The sequence below is a fragment of the Pelodiscus sinensis genome, chromosome 1, assembly GCF_052426305.1.
Source record: "Pelodiscus sinensis isolate ZL-2025 chromosome 1, ASM5242630v1, whole genome shotgun sequence".
NCBI classification, from domain to species: domain Eukaryota; kingdom Metazoa; phylum Chordata; order Testudines; family Trionychidae; genus Pelodiscus; species Pelodiscus sinensis.
Window position 1 is genome coordinate 15,994,326 of NC_143052.1, and position 22,606 is coordinate 16,016,931.

The 22,606-nt window shown below is 49.8% G+C and overlaps 1 protein-coding gene across 10 annotated transcripts in view; it reads right to left on the bottom strand.

Moving 5' to 3' along the window:
* Positions 1-22,606, bottom strand: part of FRMD4A (FERM domain containing 4A) — a 436,582-nt gene that overhangs the window by 23,910 nt on the left and 390,066 nt on the right. For all 10 annotated transcript variants that reach the window (XM_075926048.2, XM_075926044.2, XM_075926043.2 and 7 more), the window contains exon 14: positions 15,616-15,757. In XM_075926048.2, coding sequence (XP_075782163.2) covers positions 15,616-15,757 — 142 coding nt within the window. The remainder of the gene's footprint in view (positions 1-15,615; positions 15,758-22,606) is intronic.

Sequence of the window (22,606 nt, forward strand, 5' to 3'; positions counted from 1 at the left end):
CCAATTACTTGCGGTGGATTCTAACCACTCGGAAGAAATGTAGTAACCAATGCTAGATCTGTGCAAAATAGGAACGAAGTTAAAAAAACCCAGTCGCTAACAGAAGGTCTTTTTGCGGCAGTAGTTGTTTCCCACGGATACATATGCCACGATGTTCAAAACTGGATCCAGAAGTCCATTTTCAAAGGCCTAAGTAGGGAGTCTGATTTTCAAGTGACAAGCATGCAGCAGCTTCCACTGATGGCAATGTAACTCCTAGGGATGTCAATGTGTAGATGACTACACGATTAACTGATAAGCCTCAGCACTAGCACTGGATCCACCTGCCCCCCGAATCCACTGCTGCCTCTGAGCGAGAGAGAGAGAGGGGCAGGCTCCACAGACCCACCTGCCCCCTCACTTGCTACAGAGGCAGTGGGGGAGGCAGGAGCCACCTCCCCTCCCCACCCCCCTGCATTGCTGCCTCTTTCACAGGCAGCAGCGTGGGAGGGAGCGGGTACGGGAGCCTGCTGTGAAGCAGCCTTTGTCCAGGGCAGGCCTAGGCTTGTCAGGGACAGAGGCTGCTCCACAGCAGCAGCCCCTCTCTGCAAGGGGTCCAAGCTCCACTCGGAGAGGGGATGCTCCACGCTGGGGCAGCCTCTGTCCATGGGGAGCTAGGATCCCCCATGGACAGAGGCTGCTGCCGCTCTATGCTGCTGCCTCTGTATCAGAGGCAACAGCACAGGGTAGCAGGCAGGAGCCAGTCTGTGTGGGGAGCTGGTTTTTAAAACCTAAGGCATCTTAAAGGAGCTTGGTTTTTCAGAAAATGCTGAGCAGCCAGCCCCTAAAAATCAGGCCACATCCAGCCCCTAAACATTGCCAGGCCACGCCCCCAGCTTTTATTTAGTTCCGCCCGCTGGAGTTCCCAGGGAATTCCCTTCCTGTGCACTTCCCAAGGCAGCAACAGGGTGAGTGGGGCGGCTGGTAGTTGTGGCTGGAGCTAGGACCCCGGTGGCCCCAGTTTCAGCTCCAGCAATTGCTACGTGGCCTGGCTAGCAGGGCAAAGCACTGGGTGAAAAGCAGCTGCCCCAGGTGGTGGGGCCAAGCACCGGGTGGAAAGTGGCTGCTCCTGCAACCTGTTCTCCTCCTTCCCTGCTCAGCAGGAGCCTCCCCCTGGCCTCCAGCTGCTCCCAGCCAGCAGGTACAAGTATTAGCATCTATTCTAATGGGTTTTTAAAAATGTGTGTATGCAGCAGTTTTTCAAACCTTAACCTTCGATTTGTCTGATATACCACAGGCTAAAATTACCATAATGAATATGCAAATATTTCAGTGCTGGTCCACCAACGCTTTTTGAATGAGTTTGCTGGTCGGTGGTATAAAAAAGGTTGGGAACCACTGCTTTAAGGCATCCCGAGTCAAGCACCACTTTCAAATCTAGTCCTGCATACGCTCCAGGACTGACCTGCCATTTCTCCTACAACCGTGTTCTGGTGCTGCCTTGGCCTCTGCAAAGCATGGAGTGCAGAATCGGGCGCTTACGATCTACCTTGGTCAGATTTTCCAAGAAGCCTTAACCAAGCCTCAGCTAACACACCTGTGAGTATAAGGGCGAAGCTTAGCATGCCGGAGAATATAAGGGCCTAGAGGTGCACTGTCAGCACTGACCTCCAAGCATGCAGTCACTAATCTTGGTTTGGGTTTGTCCAAAGCTTTGCTGAGCTTCTGCGAACCTTTGACATGACCTTAGGGGCAAATTTATGGTTTTGCATCAAAACCTGATGAAACTCTGGCTTTCAGTTACGTTTTGCTTTACAGTTTCTTTGCTCCTACTTTCCTCTCAGACATTTAAAGCTAAACTGGAAGAGGGACTACCAACTATACTAGAGGGACACGTCCCACACTAGCCCAGTAGAGCTAATGGTGCTTCTCCATTGCTGCTTTCTCTGATTTGCACACAGCACACCACACATCTGTTCTGAACAGTGACCCTCTCCTGTGCAATGTGTGTGACTACAGTGTTTATGGGGAGGTGTTGGAAGTGCAAAACCAGAATGGAGTTCTCTAGCGATCAGCAGGGCTCTAGGAGAGGATGGGTGCCATTTTACAATGTGTCATCAGCAAAAATCAAGACAACTGCATGGGAATGTGGAGAATGTTTATCCAGACGCGAAATTAAGAGCACCAGGCTGATTTCACGTGGGTCTTTTTATAGCCTAAACCATAAATAAGACTCAGGATAACACAGGTTCAAGCCAGAGAAGGACCAGTACTGCAAAAGCGCAACAGGATTTTCCTAGAGGAATTGCCATTTTGTATTGGAGCTGGCAGGGTAAATCCTCTCTCGCGCCTCCCTAATAATAACTGCAGGGAGCTCTTACTGGCAGCCGGTGAACTGCTGAACTCTTCTACTCAACTGCTGATGAACTGGTGACCTTCAACAACAAGCTGTTCATGATTCCTGCAGATGTGCTGCTTTCTTTTTCTTTCAGAGTAACTTGATGGAGCGTGTTTTCCTTTCTCCTTCCTCTCCTCTTCCCACCCAAATTCAATTTATTTTTAAATTGTAGACACATCTGGAACCACCAATCACCACAGCAGCTAGACACATACTTCCGTTGCTATTAAAACATACAATATATGCACCACATCCAGCTGAATGCTTGAACTGATGCCTCTAATGATGGGTGTGTCTACACTAGAGAATTAAACTAGCTGTGTGATTGAGCTGGTTGTACTGAACTGATTTAACCACAGTTCATTGTGAGGATTGCCAGGTAGACCCCGCCAAAAAACCGGACACACTTGATCATGGGCGGAGGAGAGGGGGAAGGAACCGGCTGGGAGGGGGGCGGGAAGGCAAGCAGAGCTGGTGGGGGAGGTCCAGGGGCCACGGGGTTAGACGGGAGAAGGGAGGTGGATGGGAAGCAGAGCTGGCCGGGGGGGGGGGGCCAGGAGTCGTTGGGGCTGGCCGGGAGGAGAAGGGGGCTGGGAAGCAGAGCTGGAGGGGAGGGGTCACGGGGCTGGACGGGGGGCCTGAAGGAAGGGGGGCGGGAAGCAGACCTGGCGGGGGGTGCAGCCATTGGCCACAGCCAGAGTCCTTCAGGCCACGCCCCTGGCAGGCACTCCCTCTAGTTGCGAGCAGAAGCTGAGCGGAGGTGGGGGCGGGGCTGGGAGCCACTCTCCCCACCTGGCTTCTGCTTGCAATAAGAGGCTCCCAGCTGGGAGGTGGGGCTGCAATTGGTGCTGGGAGCCTCTGGTCGCGTGCAAAAGCCGGGCGGGGGGAATGGCTGGGAGTCCCAGCCCCCACCCCGCCCGGCTTTTGCACACGACCACAGGGCTCCCAGCGCTAATCGCGGCCCCGCCTCCCAGTTGCTCCCCCGCCCCCAGCCAGGAATTCAGAAAATACCGGACATTGCACATGTCCGATATTTTTTGAATTTTTCTACCGGACAGACGGTAAAAATCCCAGACTGTCCGGTAGAAAACCGGGGACCTGGCAACCCTATTCATTGTATCCACACTAAATGTTCTGTGTCAGTTTAAGAACCATACCAGCCTTGTTCTAAACCCTTTCAGATGCAATGCTTTCTGGGTACCTCTCTCCCAGTTCTTGGCACAGCTCCTAAAAGCAATGGATTCTGGGAGATTTCAAAAGGCCACTGTGGGCTAAGTAGGGCGAGGACCAGTGGAAGTGGAACTATTTCAGCTTGTCCACATTCATGCTAGAACTAAACCAGTTCACAATGAAATGGGCTATTAGTTTACTCCACTTCAGATGATAAAAAGTTGTGTAGTGTCGACAAGCTTTGTATGACTGATAACAGGGAATTCTCAGTTCAGGGCCTGCAATGTTAGACTTTGTTGGTCTGACCGAGTCCATGTTTGTTAACCTCTCAGACATTTTACAAAGACCTGTTATCATAGTCCTTTTCTGAAGAGATGGATCAGGTGGGCTTTCTATTTGAGATCTTTCATAATCCCCACTTTTTCTTCAGGACAGTCTGGATTATTTTTGCATGTTTCTTAAGATTTTATGGGCTTGCCTCTCACCCCACTTGCACTGGCGTAAACAACCAAGAGTAAACTTGATCAAAGAAAACTGAGTCACACTAATGTCAGACAGCGGCAAGGGACAGGAGTCCTGAGCTCTGTAGTTTAATGTGTTTAGAGCAACCATGAGAAGCTCTGTCTATTCTGATGATGACCGATTCTAGCAGACCTGTGATCACAGCCCCAAAGGTCAGACCAAATGCTAAATAATGCAAATGAAAAACTAAAAATCAAAACAAAGCAAGACACCACAAAACAAACACTAAACAAAACCAACCAACTAGATGCTACACAAAATCAACAGATCAGATTTACTTAATACCATTGAATTGTGGCTCATCGAGGCCTTCCAAGAGGTCTATTAGCTGAGAAAATATCAGTTGCAAACTGATTTCCACCATACAAACCAAGAGAAGATGCTGTCTACTGACCAGACCTGCCACTACAAGATATACCTTTATGGGACACGTCATATTGAAATTCAGTTGAAAGCTACATATTCCCTGCATGGTTTATGGACCATCCGATGGAATTTATAGGACAATTATACAGAATGGGTCAATATAACTTTGGAAGGTTAGGACGCACCAAATCCTAAAGGGTTTCGATAGTAATTCCTCCAGAATCCAGTTAAGGCCCTGATTCAGCAAGAGCTGTAACCATCTAGCATTAAGCATGGGAGTCACTCAGTTGATATGTTCAAATACTTTGCAGACTGGGGCCTACATTTATATACAGCCCTATGGTCATGGGCGGTGGGTGAACCACCGCTTTGGGGGACCAAGCCCGTCACTCCCACCCCTCCACTCAAGGCCCTGCCCCTCACATGCCAGAGCCCCAACAGCCTCCCATAAAAAGAAAAGCCCTGAAGGGCCCCCCAGCTGGAGGAGTCCCTGCCCACATGTCATCCACATTGGGCCTAGCTGCCACCCCTCCCTCCCAACACACTGCCACCCTCTCCCCAGACCGAGCCGCCACTCCCTTGGTCCCTGAGCACTGGGCTGGCCCCAGAACCTGGCTGAGTTGGCAGACTACCCAAGCACCAACTCCTCCCACCCTGAAGGCCCCGCCTCCACCGGGATGAGGGACACTGAGAGCAGTGGGGATCTTTGGGGGTGGGGGATGGAGTGGAGGCAGCGGTGGGATTCTCGGGGAAGGGGTGGCGCCACAGCCCAGTTGTCCAGCGGCAGCACCAGGGAACCCACTGCCCAGGCCTATGGTTAATTCCTATTGAATCCTATATGCCTCTTCTCCCCATTATACGGGGACAGGTAGAAGTCATGCCATTTAGACACCCAAGGAATGCCACATTGGTTCATGTTACGTTTCTCTCTCTCTCTCACATCCAATTTTAGGTCAGATTTCAGCTCTATTACCTGATGACTCCTTGTCTCACTGTCATCAATGGGAATTACAGCTGTGAAGCTGGGAGGAGAGTCTGGTCCTTTCTGATCAATTTACACCCAATGCCTAACTTACACACACACTTACATCACTGCTGAATTTTTCCCACAGAAGTTAAGGGCCTGAGTCTGTTCTTGCTTAGGCTGGTGCAAACCAGAACTAATTCCACTGGTGTTACATTAGAGTAAAACCAAATGAGAGGTAACACTGTCCGACCCCAAGTGAATTCCCCAAGGGTGTGTCTAGACTACATGCCTCCTTCGACGGAGGCATGTAGATTAGCCAGATCGGAAGAGGGAAATGAAGCCGCGATTAAAATAATCGCGGCTTCATTTAAATTTAAATGGCTGCCCCGATCTGCCGATCAGCTGTTTGTCGGCAGATCGGGGGGAGTCTGGACGCGATGCCCCGACAAAGAAGCCTTTCTTCATCGACACAGGTAAGCCTCGTGAAACCAGGTTTACCTGTGTCGATGAAGAAAGGCTTCTTTGTCGGGGCATCGCGTCCAGACTCCCCCGATCTGCCGACAAACAGCTGATCGGCAGATCGGGGCAGCCATTTAAATTTAAATGAAGCCGCGATTATTTTAATCGCGGCTTCATTTCCCTCTTCCGATCTGGCTAATCTACATGCCTCCGTCGAAGGAGGCATGTAGTCTAGACACACCCCAAGGGCCATTGTGGCATCTTCGTTAGCAGCAATTTTTAAATCAAGTGGAATAGTTGCTAAAAGATCTGTTCTAGGAATTATTGGGGGGGAAGTTTTCTGGCCTGTGTGTTATAGGACGCCAGACTAGGTGATCACTGGAGTTCCTTTTGGCCTTGGGATCTATCAATCTGACAAAGGCAGATTTGCAATCAGAATTCAGGAGCTGAGATTTTTCCATTGGAATTCCCAGACCAGTGCACATGCCTCTAGATGCTGCTGCCTGTAAGACAGGATATAGTTTGGTAGCTGGAAAAGGTCTGACCATTGCTTTCACTCTATTAGTATTTATATTGCAGTAGCTTCTAGAGGCCTCCACCACTGTCAATGACCCGCTGAGCCAGGCACCGTACACATAGAGCGAGAGACAATCCCTGCCTTGAGCACCTTACAATCAAGAAGGACATCACTGTCACAGGCAGGGGAGGAAAGGGCTTCAATGTCAAACAAAGTGATGGTTTATAAATGTTATATGATACGTTAATGAACAGTTGGGAGGTATTTTTATTTATTAATTCTTTGCATTACACATATTTAAGGCTTGGCCTGGGGACAGGAGGGAAGGCAGAAAGGGAGCAGCTGAAAGGCAAAACAAAGGAAGGGAGAGAGGCAGGAGAGGACCACAACAAGCCAGGGAGAGATACTGAAGTTCAGTGTCTGTCAGGGACAGGGCTGGAGAAAGCAGTGGAGGGAGAAGTGAGTCCAGAGTAAAAAGCCACATTTCACAGGCCAGTGACAGGCCCTGGGTACAGAGGGGTGACTCCAGAGAGCTCTGACTCCCTTTTTTCCCTTGCTTTTCACAAGCGTAAAATCACAAGCAAAGCACAGTCCAAATACAGCCATGATTCATGCTATATCCTGTGGCCTGGCTGCCAGCTCTAGCCTCCTGGCCCCAAAGCAGGCATTTCATCCAAGTCCACGTGGAGCCGGGACTGGAACGGCACAGCGCACCCTCCCCGCCACAACAGGGCATGATTCATGGCTGCAGGATGTAGGGGACTCACTGAAAGTGACCACAATCAGTCACTACCTCCCAGCTCTGATTAACACATAGGATATCCTCCTTAGCCATGGCCAGAGTGCCACTCCTGGCTTTCCAGGGTCCATCTGGAAGGATTCAGAACAGGATGCACAGAGATATCCTGCAGCGCGACTGTTCTTCATTAGTCACTTTGCTCATCTGCCTTTTCACAGACTGGACGGCTTGCTGTTTACCAACTAAAACACTCCGTGTCGGGTAACAGGAAGTTTTTCTCTATGGCTGTAGGGGAAGCGAGGGGCGAACTGCCACGCTGGAAAGGAAATAGAGGACTAGGGCATTTTCAAATACAGGCAGGCACATTGACAGGAAATCTACAACGGCAGACGTTTCTGCGTTTTAATGCTGTGTGGGGAGGGGGTGGATTATTTTAGCACTTGCATGTACAAAGATAAAATAAAAAGTATGTCTGTTCTATACAGAGAGATCCTACAAGCTCCCCTGTGCTCACAAACCTCCCATTGAAATGAATGGGACTTCTACAGGCAGAGAGGACTGCAGGATCAGGCCCACGCAGAGGAGGAAAGGGTCAGTGCAGCACAAATCTTCACTACAAGCCCATGAATCATGCAATGCTCAGCTGGGTTCCTGCTGAACTGCAAAGTGCTGAGTTAAATCAGAGTAGACCCATATCAAAACCCTCCGTTTGAACAGCACAGGCTTTGTCTGCTCTCATTCACACAGGCGTACCTCTGTGGACTTCAATGCATTTACTCTTGCATTTACTCAGCGTGAGATCAGAACCAGGCCTCATCTCTCTACCTTGGACTGACACTTCATCTCCAAAGAGTCCTAAACTTGGGGTTCCAAATCCAGATGAGAATCTAGCCCCAACTTTAGGGTTTTCTGATTCAGCATGACGCTCTGCAGAGAGAGCTCTGGGCTCTGAACTTGGGTCTACTCACTGGTTGGTTGGTTCAGGATTTTGGTTGAGGCCATTCCCTGCTCAAAAGATGGGCCAACGTTCGTGGGGAAGAGTCTAAAGGGTACACCTGGGAGTCAGACTGTAACTTACAGTATTGCATCAAACACACATAAGGAGAGAGACAGCAAGGCCTAATGGATGGGGCACTGGCTGAGGGTTCAGGAAACCTGGCTCTGCTACTGACTTACCACGTGAGCTTCAGGGAAGTCACTTCCCATTTCCAACAGTCACCCATTGTCTCTCCTGTGTATTGTGACTGTAAGCTCTTCAGGGAAGGGAGCATCTCTCACAATGCCTTTATATGGCACCTAGCACATGCGGCCATCTCAGTTAGGACTTTTATGTGTTACTCTAATAAATAATAAATTAATGGTTTTGTGTGTCCTCTACACAAAACCAGCGGGGCACTTGGCAGTTTCAAACTGAGTTCCTCACCAGGTTTTGGGTTTGTTCATATAGGAGGTGCCTGCTGAAGAGAGGGAACTTTGCGGAAGACAAGAAGAAACTCCAAGGAAAAGCGAAGGAGACAAAAACATGGAGCAGGAAAGAGGGCCCCGCAGTGAAAAGTGGAAATATTTTCATTTTCCCTCTCGTGATTCATGATAACTCCATGTATTTATAGTCTGGAAATTTACAGTGGCCTCTCAATCACTCAACTCTCGTTCTCTCTCGAGATCCATAAAATGGATCGCTCTGCTACAACAAGAACACGTCATTGTTTTGCTCATGTATTAATAATCTTCAGCACAAAGGGCGGAAGTGCAAACATTCCGAGGGAGCCCGGGGAATATACACCAGGATTCTGGAATGCTGAGCAGCCATGACTGCTACACTCCCAGTTCTGGTCTGCTCACGGGAAGCAATTTTCAGGGGCTTGGTCAGTGTGGCTGTGAGAAGAGGTGAGCCCAGCAATGTTTATCACACAGTTGAGTAAACTCGCCCTTGTTAACAGAATAAGCTGTAAGGGCATAGGGCTCTTGTGGTCCAGAAGGAAGCAACCCAACCAGGGGTCGGATCCAAAGCCTGTTGAAGTCACTGGTGTCTTCCCATTCACTCCATTGGACTTTAGATCCAGTCCCAAGATGCCTCCTCTTCCCTGCAGAGGAGAATGAGCTCCTGCAGGAGTGTTCACAGCCAACCGGCTCCTACTCCCCATGCAGCAAGGATGGCTTCCCACTGGGGATGTGGGATTAGTACTGGCCTCTTAGGAACCTGGGGCTAGATCATTCTTGGGGAGGGGGCGGGGGGCAATGACCTCTAAAGTTCTCCTACAGATTCCCCTTTGTCTCTCCCCTCCTTCGTTAGCTAACAAATCACAGCTGCTGCCAGCAGAGCCCCCAGACAGCAGCAAGCTCCAGCACCCTCTGTTAAGTTAAATCTGTTAGGGTATGTCTACACTGCAAAGTTAATTCGAAATAACAGCCGTTATTCCGAATTAACTTTAATAGCATCTATACATGCAAACCGCTATTTCAAATTTAATTCGAAATAGCGGAGCCCTTAATTCGAATTTGGTAAACCTCATTCTACAACTAGTAACGCCAAATTCGAAATAGCTATTTCGAATTAAGTACTGTGTAGACACTTAATTCGAAATAGGAGGCCTCCAGCCCTTCCCAGGGAGCCCTGTTGGCCACTCTGGGCACAACCAGGAAAACTTACTCTCCTCTCCCCCAGCCCCGGAGCCATTAAAGGGGTAGACCCTGGCCACAGTGCCTGTGCCAGCTCCAAGCCTGCCAGCCCAGAGCCAGCAGTGGCCACTGGGGCCCCAATCCAGTGGCCCCAAAACATGAGCCAGCAAGCCACTGGCAGCCAGCCCTCCACTGCTCCCCAGGAGCAGTCTGTCAGCTCCCAGGAGCCTGACAGGGGCTGGAGAAGGCGGGCACCTTCCTGGTCCAGGGTGGAGATCATGGACCTTATTCAGGTTTGGGGGGGATGCCCCCAACTTCCACGATCTCCGCACTAGACGGAGGAACGCGGCCGTCTATGGCAGGATAGCTGCCAGCCTGGCCACCAAAGGCCACATGTGAACCCCAGGATCAGGTTAGCATGAAAGTCAGGTTGGTCCAGGGAGAACCCCTTGAGTCCTGAGCTTCCCCTCCCCCTTTTTCCCCTTGCTTCCCCCTTCCAGCTCTCTCCTCCAAGGTTTCCCCCTCCCCTCTCCCACCCTCTTTCTTCCCCCTCCCACCTCCTTTTCCCAGTCTCCCCAGAGGTTCATCCCCCCTCCTCAGTTTTGTTCAATAAACCCAGTTTCTATTTTTGAACATACGTGTCTTTTATTTGACATCAGGAAGGGGGGCTAGGGAGGGGTAAGTGGAGCCGCCGGTGGAGAGGACCGGGGAGGCTCTGAGGGCTCCTCGGGGTGGACGCTCTCCTGCAGGGCCTCCTGGATCCTGACAGCCCCCCGATGGGCCCCCCCGGATGGCAGCCTGCAGCAAGTGCAGCCAGGCTGATGGCAACAACCCCACGAGACACACTGGCGCGCCCAGGGGCAGCTCTGGCTCCATGTGGCTGAGTGCTGTGGTGTCCCGAGTTCGGGCACTCAGGGCACTCCAACACAGGACTATTTTGCTGTCCCTCATCAAGGTAGACAAACAAGCAGGGAACCCTGAGAACCATCTGTCCGGGTTGGGGGTAGGGTCCCTTTAAGCACGGAGCTCAGTTAGCCTCAGGAAGCAGCCCCACACACTAAGTCCTAACCTGATGCCCTGCCGGCACTGGTTCCAGCCAGCCTTAACTTTGGTTCAGGGTCCACTCAGTGTGGACGTGCTATTTTGAAATAGCAAAACGCTATTTCGAAATAGTTTTTGTGTATAGATACGTTATTTCAAACTAACTTAATTCAAATTAACTATTTCGAATTAGCTTATTCAAATAAGTTAATTTGAATTAACTTATTCAAATTAAGTTAATTTGAAATAGCGCTAGTGTAGACATACCCTTAGTCTCTAAAGTGCCACAGGACTCCTTGTTGTTTTTGCATATACAGACTAACATAGCCACTCCTCTGGGACTTCTGCAAATGACGGTCCCTTGACCATAAGTCTGGTGGAACCCAAAAGCTGGTTCTGAGTGTGGGTCGCTAGCATGGGAGCTGTATGCCGACATTCTGTCTTGCCTCACTGGAGCCACATCATAAACCTTCACCAAAGCAAACTCACATTTGCCTGGGTTCTCGGTGTGCAGACTCACCTGCGGCTGGATCCACCTGAACCTTCCACCCACCCTCAAAGAAACGATCCACTGGGTCAATTAACTCAGCATGCTCTCGTCATACTGGCAAGCTAGTGGACCATGTAAACTCAGCTCTCAGGACTTGTCTAGGCTGATTGGATTTTTGCAGGGAGCAAAATATAAGAGGCAAAGATCTGCTGGCAGTGGGGATGGCTCTTGTTTTACAGCGGTATAAAGTAAGATCAGGGTTTGGCCTAAAGAAGCTCTGCAGTTGGATTTTCACCTGACTTCTGCCCCTGAATACCAGGCCAACCCAGTGAAGTCAACAGAGCGAAACTGGTGTGAACAGTGATAGAAATGTAGCCGTGTTAGTCTGGGATAGCTAAAGCAAAATGCAGGACAATGTAGCACTTTAAAGACTAACAAGATGGTTTATTAGATGATGAGCTTTCGTGGGCCAGACCCACTTCCTCAGATCAAAAACCTGTGAACACTGAATCTGGCGCTCTGAATTCCTCAGATTCCTGGGGAGGTGGGGGGGGGGGAGGGCAGATTGAAAATCAACTACTCTCACAAGCACCAGTTGTAGAGCATGGGAATGCTGCCTTTGAAGAGGCTTTTAGCATTTCCTGGGCTACTTGATGTTTCATGCTTTCACCAGTGGGAGAGTCAAACAAACAAAAGACTCGAAAACCCAACACCACACCAGAAACGGCCCAGCCACTGCAATTCCCTGAGCAGATACTCAGCACAAACAGTGGATTGTGCGCTGTGTTCTAAGGGCCAGGAGAAACAGAAAGGCGTCTCTGTTCACAGGCCAGGAAGAGAATTCCAAAACAAGTTGTTCTCCACCGGCAGCCAGCTTACATCGTAACACTTTATTGCTTGCTCCCAAGGAATTTCAAGTTAGCCACGAAGGACGTATGGCTGCATACTTGACGTACAGTATGGGTTTGGTTTTGTAGCCTGTGGTTCTCAGAGGGTACACTTCCCTCTGTTATTATGAAAAGATCCTTCTCCCATGTCAGAGGTTTCCTGATGGTGGATTTTAATGCAGCTAAGTGATGTCTTCCACACTTCATTTAAATAACCCCTCATCTTGATAACAATGCCTTACATCACAATGAGTGTTTCATCCCAGGAGTTCGCCCCCTTTACAAGCCATTAGTCCTCACACCGCTCCTTGGAGGTACATGACCACTGCTGGACACATGGCAAAGTTGAGGCACACAGCAGTTAAGGATTCGCCCAGCTCATGGAGGCAGGAAATGTAGAAACAGGCATAGGTAGACGCATAGGAAACAGGAAGTGGTAGACCCATAGGCAGCAGGTGGTATAGGCTAGAGGGCACTCAACCCTCCCAAATGGTTTTTTGAGATGCCCTTCTGCCTATGTGATTGCCCAGATTAGCAGGAGAAGCCTCATGTTAGGTAGGGGTAGGGGCAGGAGCAGGAGCAGGTAACATGGAGAGTGGGCCCTGCACACTCAGGATGGCGCTAGATTCCTCAATCTCTGTAGGGGGTGCTCAGCGATGCCTCCCAGAAAGATTGGATGAAAAAGGGCGAAAGTCCTATGTGTGGGGGAAGGGGTCCTGAGGTGATGTGGGGGGGAGGGGGAGAAGAAGAGTCCCAGAGCAAATGGAGGGGGATACTGAAGGGCTGGGGAGGAGGGGAGGAGAATCCCAGGAGATGGGGGGAAATCTTGAGGGGGTGGGAGGAGAAGGGGCACCCCAAGCAGTGCTGCTGGAACAATTTTTTATAGTGGGGGTGCTGAAGGCAGAAACCATGTATTTAGGTTGCTATTACTACTTTGAACCAGGGGATGCAGCAGCACCTCCAGTTCCAGCAGCTATGGCCCCAGGAGCAGGAGGGAGAACCTGCAGAGATGAGGAGAGGACAGTCCCAAGGGAAAGGGAGGGATCCCTGAGGTGATGAGGGGAAAGGTAACTTCAGGGGGAGGATGCTGAGGGGAACTGGAGGGGAGAGTGGAGTCCCAGGATGGGACAGACCTTGAGAGGATGAAGGGGAGCCCTGGGGACGAAGGGAGACCCTCAGATAACGTAGAGGGCTGGGAGAAGGGAAGTCTAAGGAACCCTGAAAGGGAGTCCCTCAGACAGAGACAGAGAGAGAGAGAGAGAGGGTGTGTGTGTGTGTGTGTGCGCACACGTACAAAGTGGAGCACCGCAGCTAGAGAGTTTTGCCTGAGTGTGGGTGCATGCCTCACATGACACTACGGTGGGCTTCTCCACATCAGCAAGCAGCGAGGGCCAACGGGCCGGAGCAGTGAGCCAGGGCCAGCCGCAGCCGCAGAGAGAGTGCAGGGTGGGCTCTGCTGCCTGCAAAGAGTATTTTCACCCGCCGCTTAGGAAAAAGCATCAGATTCCTGACTCCCAATCCCCAGGGGTGGGTCCCTTTGACAGGGATCCCTCTTTGGCTTCTTCCATAACTACAGTAAACTTCCGATAATCCGGCACCTTTAGGACCCACAGGGTGCCGGATTGTCAGATATGCCGGACTATCAGAAGGGGGGGCTATGAGGGGTCTGGGGTGGGGTTGGGGGATGCTATCCCAGACCCCCTAATAGCCCCCCCTTCCGATAGTCCGGTTCTGCCTCAGGAGTCCCTGATTCAGCCGCTGCTGGTCAGTTTCAGCAGCGGCTGAATCGGGGATGCATGCAGTAGAGCAGCTGGAGTGCTGCCAGGTTGGTCCGGTAGCGCTGACCCTTGGCGCCGCGAGACCAACCCGTCAGCACCCCAGCTGCTCTTGGGGACGCCTGGGGCAGAGCAGCTGGGGTGCTGCCGGGTTGGTCCCGCAGCGCCGCTCCTCGACGCTACTGGACCAATCCGGCAGCCCCCCAGCTGCTCTGCCCCAGGTGTCCCCAAGTCAGCCGCTGCTGATACTGACCAGCGGCTGACTCCAGCAAGCCAGAGGCAGAGCTGCTCTGCCCCGGACTTCCTGGAGTCAGCCGCTGGTCAGTTTCAACAGCAGCTGAATCGGGACCCCTGGGACAGAGCAGGTGGGGCGCTGCCAGGTTGGTCTGGTAGCGTCAAACCTCAGTGCTGCGAGGACCAACCCGGCAGCACCCCAGCTGCTCTGTCCCAGGCGTCCCCAAGTCAGCTGCTGGTGAAACTGACCAGCGGCTGACTCCAGGAAGCTGGGACAGAGCAGCTCTGCCTCCGGCTTCCTGGAGTCAGCCGCTGGTCAATTTCAGCAGCGGCTGAATCGGGGACAGCTGGGGTGCTGCTGGGTTGGTCCCGCAGCCCCGAGGGGCAGTGCTATGGGACCTATCCGGCAGCACTCCAGCTGTTCTGCCCTGGCTTCCTCGATTCGCCGCTGGTCAGTTTTAGTAGCGGCTGAATAGGGGAAGCTGGGGGAAGAGCAGCTCCAATGGTCCAGCTGCCCGGAGCACTTCCGGGTTCCTGATGGTGCCGGACCATCAGATGCCGGACCATCGGAGTTTTATTGTACTTATGATTCCACCTTACAAAGGGGTGTCCAGTCCCTCCTGACGCTACACTTCTATTTTCTGCCGGCTAGCTCGGTCAGAGCCAGCACAAGTATGTCTATTGGAGCTCGGAAGGACAGCTTACTGCTCCCAGGGCAGACAATACCCTCAGCCCTGAAGCCTGTTACACACTGAAGATTCTGATAGAAGCATCTCAGCATTTTCCACAGAAAGAAGCCTTATAAACTCAGGGCCCTGGGCAGCTGCTAGGCAAATGGGCCCTGGAAACAGGCTTCATGGGGAGCTGAACGGCCAGATGACCAGGGGGGACTAGTTGGAAGATGGAGAATGAACTTCAGCAGCTGAGAGGCAAAGCAGATCTGTGCAGAACCTCTATGGATGATTCTGCCTTTCTACTGCTAGAAGACCTCTTTAATCCTCCCATGCTCCCCAAAAGAGCCACAACACAGCCATGGGGAGGCAGGTCGCATGGAGATGGCTGCATACGCCAGAGGTCAGGAGAAACAGGCGAGCTGCAGCAGGAAGGTGGACACATGAGGGACTGGGGAAGCAAGGTGTGGGGATAGGTCAAGGAACTGAGAAGACTAGAGATGACATCCCAGGGAGAAAGAGGAACCAAGCAATGAGAATGGGGATGGGGTCACACTGCAGCCTGGCTCTCTTGTTGGGTGAGAGCAGGGGGGATGAGAGACAGATATCACGTTCCCTGAGAGACAGACACTGAAAGGAAGCATCTTGTTACCATCAGATTTGTTTCTGAAATGCCCCACTATATCATCTGGCAGCTCCTACATATTACAAAGCTACGTCTACTCCACTTCTCTCTGGAACTTCTACACCGTCCCATGCCATTACAAAGTAAAGGACTTACCTGAGGACAAAAGACTGCCACTGCTGCCGCTGATAATTTTGCCTTTGCTTCCCATGTTGGCTAGTTTTGAAGTCTTCAGCGTTCCAGTTTCAGTCAGGTCAATAGCAATTTCACTCAGGCTTCTCGCAGCATGAATCTTGGACTGGGAATGGACACAGAGCTGTGTTTAAGTATCATGGAGCCATTCACTGTGCTTTAGTGCCACAGACACGAAGAATCATTTTACTGTGGCAGGAAACAGGCCCTCAAAAGTCCACTCAGATTATTTTCCAAGAATGCAAACCATTTGGCACTCGCATGCCCATACTGTCTATTGCCCTTGGTGTGTTTCAGAATATGGAGGCAAATCTCCTATTAAGATCTCTGCACTGCCAGAGACTCCCTTCCCTTAAACCAAAGAACCATGTCCAGAGAATGTGAATGTTAAGAGCTACAGTAAGAAACCACCAAAAATGCCAACATAATCAGCATCCTTCTTGCTGGGTAGTTTCAGTGCAGAAGCCACCCAGTGCCCACTAATCATTGGCTGCAGTTGGCTTTATATCTGGCCCCGAATTAGCACAAAGATTTACTTATTCTTCGGTGCAGTCCCTCTATAATAACGGGTGGGCACAGGGGTAGGATGTTCCACTGAGAGTGGCCACCCTGCGAAACGTGGAGGATTTTGACTAGCAACACAGTTATCAGCAGAGGTACTGGGTTAGCGGCATGAGTTGGGCTCACTTGAGGTCCCACTGCATTACTAGCTCTAGGGCCAGGACCCACCCATACTATGGATGGGCCCACTAGCTTGAGTTGAAAGTTCAAGCTAGAGATATTTGCATGTGGATTCGGGATGTTAAATTGTGTTTATTGCATAAATGTCAATCTGCTGAAATTTTCAGGGGATACATATTTACATGCTGGGGGGGATGCAGCAGTACAGAGGGGGAGGAAGGCAAGGGGAGCTGGTATGTGCGGGGAGCCAGCTTAAATTTCCAGCAGTTGCATGATTACTTAATTCAACACATTTTAACATTTCTACTGAGCACCTTAAGGTCTTTGACAGATTTATCCCCCACAACACCCCTGGGAGACAGATAAGTGCTATTAACCCATTTTACAGAGGGGGAGCGAGGCACAGAGAGATTAAGAGACGAATGCTCAAAAGGCGCCTAGCCTCCTTCTGAGACTGGTCACGGTCACACATGATGGCCAGGGAAGAACTGAACCTCGATCTCTCAACATTTCGCTGAGCCTCCCCACTACTGAGCTAGAGTGACCAGAGAGTAAGAATGAAAAATCAAGACTGGGCAGAGCAGGTAACAGACACATATATAAGACAAAGTCCCAAATACTGTGCCTGTCCCTATTTGGGATGTAAGCGACTAGTCGACTACCCAATAAGCATATCAGATAGCCGAGTAGTCACTTGACTAGTTGCTTCCCCCCCGGCCCTTGCTGCCTCTATCAGAGAGAGGCAGCAAGAGAGAAACAGGAGCTGGTACTGGGGGGAGCTGGCTTAAAAGCCTGTTCCCCCCGGCACCGTCTCTGTGGGGAACGGGGAGGCAGAGGCGTCCCTATTGTTGCACCTCTCTCTTTGAAATGTACATTTCAAAGGGAGAGGTGCAGGAGCAGGCACCTAAGCAGTCCCACTGCGCCTCTTCCTCTGAAATGTACAAGAGCCGCAGGCAGTTCTTGTACATTTCAAAGAGAGAGGCACAGCGGGATAGTGAGCGCCCCCTTTACAGACTAATCGAGTAGTCGATGGATTCCATCGACTACTTGATTAGTAGATTAATCGAAATTTAACATCTCTCGTCCCTAGAAAATTGGGACATTGAGCCTTCCACACCAACAGTACCTGTTATCACCTCAGGTCAGAGACATGGTGGGATCAGCCTTTCAGCATCTTGGCCTTGCTGTTTCGGGTCAAAACCAAGAATAACAACTTTTGAAAGTTCAATTTCAGTTTCAGTTGGTGGGTCAGGTGGCTTCTTATTGTGTCTGAACTGACTGTCCAGTCACTGGCCAGGACCTGCATAGCATTTGGCTATCTATCTACTACAGGTTGAACCTCTCGAATCTGGCACCCTCAGGACCTGACCAGCGCTGAACCAGAAAATTTGCTGAACCACGGGAGGTTGTCTAGCAGAATTGCCAACACTTCCACTGCTTACTGGGCTCTCAGAAGACATTTAGGGGTAAATTAGAGCTAAGTAATAGCACAGAACACTGAGAGCCAGGACTGGTGGCTCTGAACAAACTTTACGGGACTGCAGGAAACTTGAAAGTTAGGCACTAGCCCCCTGCTCCTGCCCCCACCCCGCTTTGGCCAGACCCCACTAGCTCCCTGCTCCTGCCCCCTCTTCCCCTTTTGATAGACACCCACCCACCCGCACCATGCTCCTGCACCCTCCCTCCGACCAGACACCTACACCCAGCTTGCTCCTGCACCCTACCTCCCACCCAGATTCTGCAACCCCACCCGTATCCCACTCACTGACTGCTCTGTCCTGCACACTGGACCCCTCATTTTGGCTCCACCCCAGAGCCTAGGGGGCCTCCACACAATCTGCTAACCCTGGAACCCCAGAAAAGTTAATCTGGCCTGAGGCTTTGAACCTCAGTCCTCTATGTCTACCTCCCTGGGGCTGGAGCACCAAGAGAGTGAGGGGTCTCAGTTGGGGGCCACATCAGAGAGGGTTGGATGTTTCGGGAGGGTTTGGGTTTTTTTTGCTTCTCACTTGTGTGGTCTCCAGCTAATTTTTCTGTGGGACAGTGGCCCCTGACCATAAAAGGTTCCTCACCTTTGCCACAAATAAAGGCACTGTTGAAACTTTGTGTGTTGGACATAATATTTTACTTTATTTAAAAATGAAACCTGGCCAAACAGCCCCCAATTGGAGCCCAGCCCCTATCTGGCCACAGTATTGTAACACTCCTGCACCACCACACACGTACCAACCCTGAGCCCATCACACACCTGAACCCCCTGCCCTGAGCCTCTCATACCCATACATCCCCAAATGAAACCTGGCCAAACAGCCCCCAATTGGAGCCCAGCCCCTATCTGGCCACAGTATTGTAACACTCCTGCACCACCACACACGTACCAACCCTGAGCCCATCACACACCTGAACCCCCTGCCCTGAGCCTCTCATACCCATACATCCCCAAACATCCTCATCCCCATCATAAGACTGACAGAAGACAGCCTGAATGCATGCATGAAGCTGGATTTGACCAGTTATGATGTAAACTTCAAAGAAATGTGCAAAAAGATGTAGCAGCAGAAGTCCCATTAAATAAAGCCTGTGAGTACAATGTTTCATTGATGCTACTATATCATCATGTCAATTATCAGTAATATTACGATGTACATTTTCAGTCATGCAAATGGGCATTTTATACGGCTCCTTGCTGGCCACTTGTTCTGAAATTTGATGTTTAGCTCTTTGATTCGAAAAGGCTGCTGACCCCTGATCTAGTGACTTCTTAAGCCTCCTATTGCATGTGCCGCTTGTATTTGTATTTCAACTTCAGTGAGAAGCACGGTGGTCAAATACACCCATCTCCAGGGTGTCTGTCAGGCTAATGTACTTATAGAACAATGCTGAGCAGGGGCAGTAATACTGGATATTACAGTCTCTTTAGGCAGCAGTGAGGTCAAGGACAGAAACAGTGTAGAAACTAAGCCTGTCTTTTCTAGAAGTGTTCCCTCTACGTACATTAGTAGACAATAGACCTGATCTAAAGCCCATTAAAGTTAACAGGAGTCTGACCTCAATGGGTTTTGGTCAGGATCTTCCCTGGGGAAGCTTGCACTGCCTGTCCTCAGTTGTATTTGCCTTGCTGTTGTCTGAATGAGTAGTGGACTGCAGACTCCAGGAACTTTTGAATACACACACGTTTCCAGCAATAAGCATGGCTGGCGTGCCAATAATGACGCCAATTAACGTAGGGGGGTTTTGTGCTTTGGATAGTGGTTCACTGGGAACAGGAATCAAACCAATTAACTCATTTCACAGAGGCCAATAACCAGCTCGCTATGAGATACGGGCTGGATTTGTATAGGCAGCACAGCACTAAGCAGCTAGATTATATCCTGTTACTACTCCCCTGGGTCATTCAGTCACCCGGTTTGGAAAATTTTTAAAGAAATCACTGACTTGGCAAGTCTGGTTTTTTATTTTTAGTGGGGGAGGGAGATTTGCTCATTTGGGATTAGTTTCAAAGCAGTTTTTTTACCTCAGTGGTGCCAGTCCAATGAGGTCAGATATTCTTTGGAAGCCTCAGCGACAGGAGGGATGGTCTGACACCAGGAATCACTTTGGCCTTCTCACTGAAAGATTTTGTGGTATGTGTGCTCCAACAGGTCATGGGGCACCCCCCCCCAAGTGCCTAAGGCCTGGGGCCAACCTGCACCCCTGCTCGGCCAACAAGTCATTTGGAATCTCCCTCATCTTCTCTAGCAATTTAACTCATTTAAGCTCCATGCAACTGGAGAGAATTCAAGAGCATCCCTGCTATTGGAGAGTCCTACAAAAACAAGTCTCTGGAGGCCAATAGGGCAAAGATTTTTCTGACCAGTGCTTAGACATGGCTCTTTGCCTTGCTGTGACTGCCTACACTGTGCAGAAACAAATAGGGCACCCGGAAGAGTTCATTCAAGGAGATGAACGTCTTGTAAGTTTCCACACTGTTTGAATTCCAGAACAGAGAAGATAGAAACGGCAGCATTGAGAGTTCAAAGTCTTCTCCAGCTGGCAATGTGCTCAATTGCACGTAAGGTTGTGAACATTTGCTATGGGTTGGTTTTGCTGCAAGATGGTCGAAACCAATGCACATTATTTATTTTATTTTCTAAATCCAGCAGGTTGACTTTGTGGGCAGAACTGTGTCAGGTATCACAACAACATAGGAAAGGATGCAGGACTTACTTAGTTTCAAGTTTTGTTATAAACTCAGCATTCAAGCCTGGTTTTCCAGAATGCATTGAGTCCTGCAGGGCATCTAAATTTCATCTCAATCATTAGCACCAATCTGGGTTCATTTTGTGAGCAAGCTTCAGCAGCTTTATTGTCTTTTGTCAAAGCCATGTGAAGTGGCACGTACTGATGCAAAACCAGGGAGATTTGTACCTTCTGCTTTGGGATTAATCTAAAGCAGCAACGCTACAGAGTGAATTTAAAGGGGCACAAACCCATGTTAATTGAAAAAATATCTGCACAAACCCTTAAGAACTGAAGCCATCAAGTACCTCAACACTTTATAGACTGTCAGCTCTGGATTTCAAAAAATAAACACACCCAGGACAACAGATCAGCAGGACTAATCAAGCAGATCAAGGAAACTTAAAATGAGCCCAGCTGAGCAGTTTACCCATCAATCTTGGCAGCATCCCTTAAAGACGGGGCCAACAGACTAAAATCCCAAGTCTTTCAGAGAAAAGGACTAAAATATTTGTCTCTCTCAACATCAAAACAATAGGAGGGCGGCTGGGATTATTCTGACAAAGCATTCTGACAGGGTCACAAACATGACTGATTGACTGATGATGGCGGGTAAGGGGTGCTGCCTGTGGGCGTGAGAGAGAGATCAGATGTGTACTCACAATCTGAAACACAATCTGCTGGCAACAAAAGAAGCGAACCACTTTCCTGACCCTTAAAAACCCCCCTCCCACCAAGAGGAGGGGAACAGGCTTTTGTTTTTTGATCCATTTGTGATTTTTAAAAAGCTTAGACACATTGAAACTCCCCAGGGCTCTAACATCCTAGAACAACGTTTCCTCAACTCCCGTCCCCTTTCACCCCTCCTCTACCTACGGTACATCGATGACATCTTTATGATCTGGACACATGGCCAAGAAACACTGGAGATATTCCACAGAGATTTCAACAACCTACACCCCACCATCAACCTCAGCCTGGACCATTCTACACGAGAGATCCACTTCCTGGACACCACCGTACAAATCAACAATGGAAAATTAGACACCACTCTCTACAGAAAACCCACTGACTCATACAGTTACCTACATGCATCCAGCTCCCATCCAGAACACACCACACGATCCATCGTCTATAGCCAAGCCCTTCGATACAACCGCATCTGCTCTAACCCCACTGACAGAGACCAGAAGCTTCAGGATCTCTACCAAGCATTTATAAATCTCAACTACCCACCCAGAGAAACAAAAAAGCAAATTGAAAGAGCCAGACGAATACCTAGAAACCATCTACTTCAAGACAGACCCAAGAAAACCAACAATAGAACACCACTTGTCATCACCTACAACCCCCAACTTAAACCTGTCCAACACATTATCAAGAAACTACAGCCTATATTGGAACAGGATACCATACTCAAAGAGGCTCTGGGAGACAGACCCATAGTCTCCTATAGACAACCACCTAACCTCAAGATGATTCTTACCAACCACCACAGGACATACCACACTAATACCAACCCTGGTACCTTCCCTTGCAACAAACCCCGTTGCCAGCTTTGTCCACATATTCATTCTGCTGATACCATTATTGGACCTAACCAAGTGAGTTATAAGATCAAGAACACATATTCCTGCGCATCCAGAAATATAATCTACGCTATCATGTGCCGAAAGTGTCCGTCTGCTATGTACATTGGACAAACATCTCAGACACTTCGCCAAAGGATTAATGCCCACAAAACAGATATTAGACAAGATCACAAAGAGAAAACAGTTTCTTGCCACTTTAACCAGAAAGGACACTCTCTAAATGACTTAGCCACCTGCATTCTGCTACAAAGACCTTTTACATCTGCACTTGAAAGGGAATCCTCTGAACTGTCATTCATGTTAAAATTCGACACTTACCACCAGGGACTTAACAAGTCTTTGAACTTTCTCACCCATTATCAAGACAGTTTCCCCAATTATCACCTGTAATACCATTAACTCACTAACATCCCACTCTCCCTACCTTTAATATCAGCAATTCACAGACACTTACCTTCCTTCCT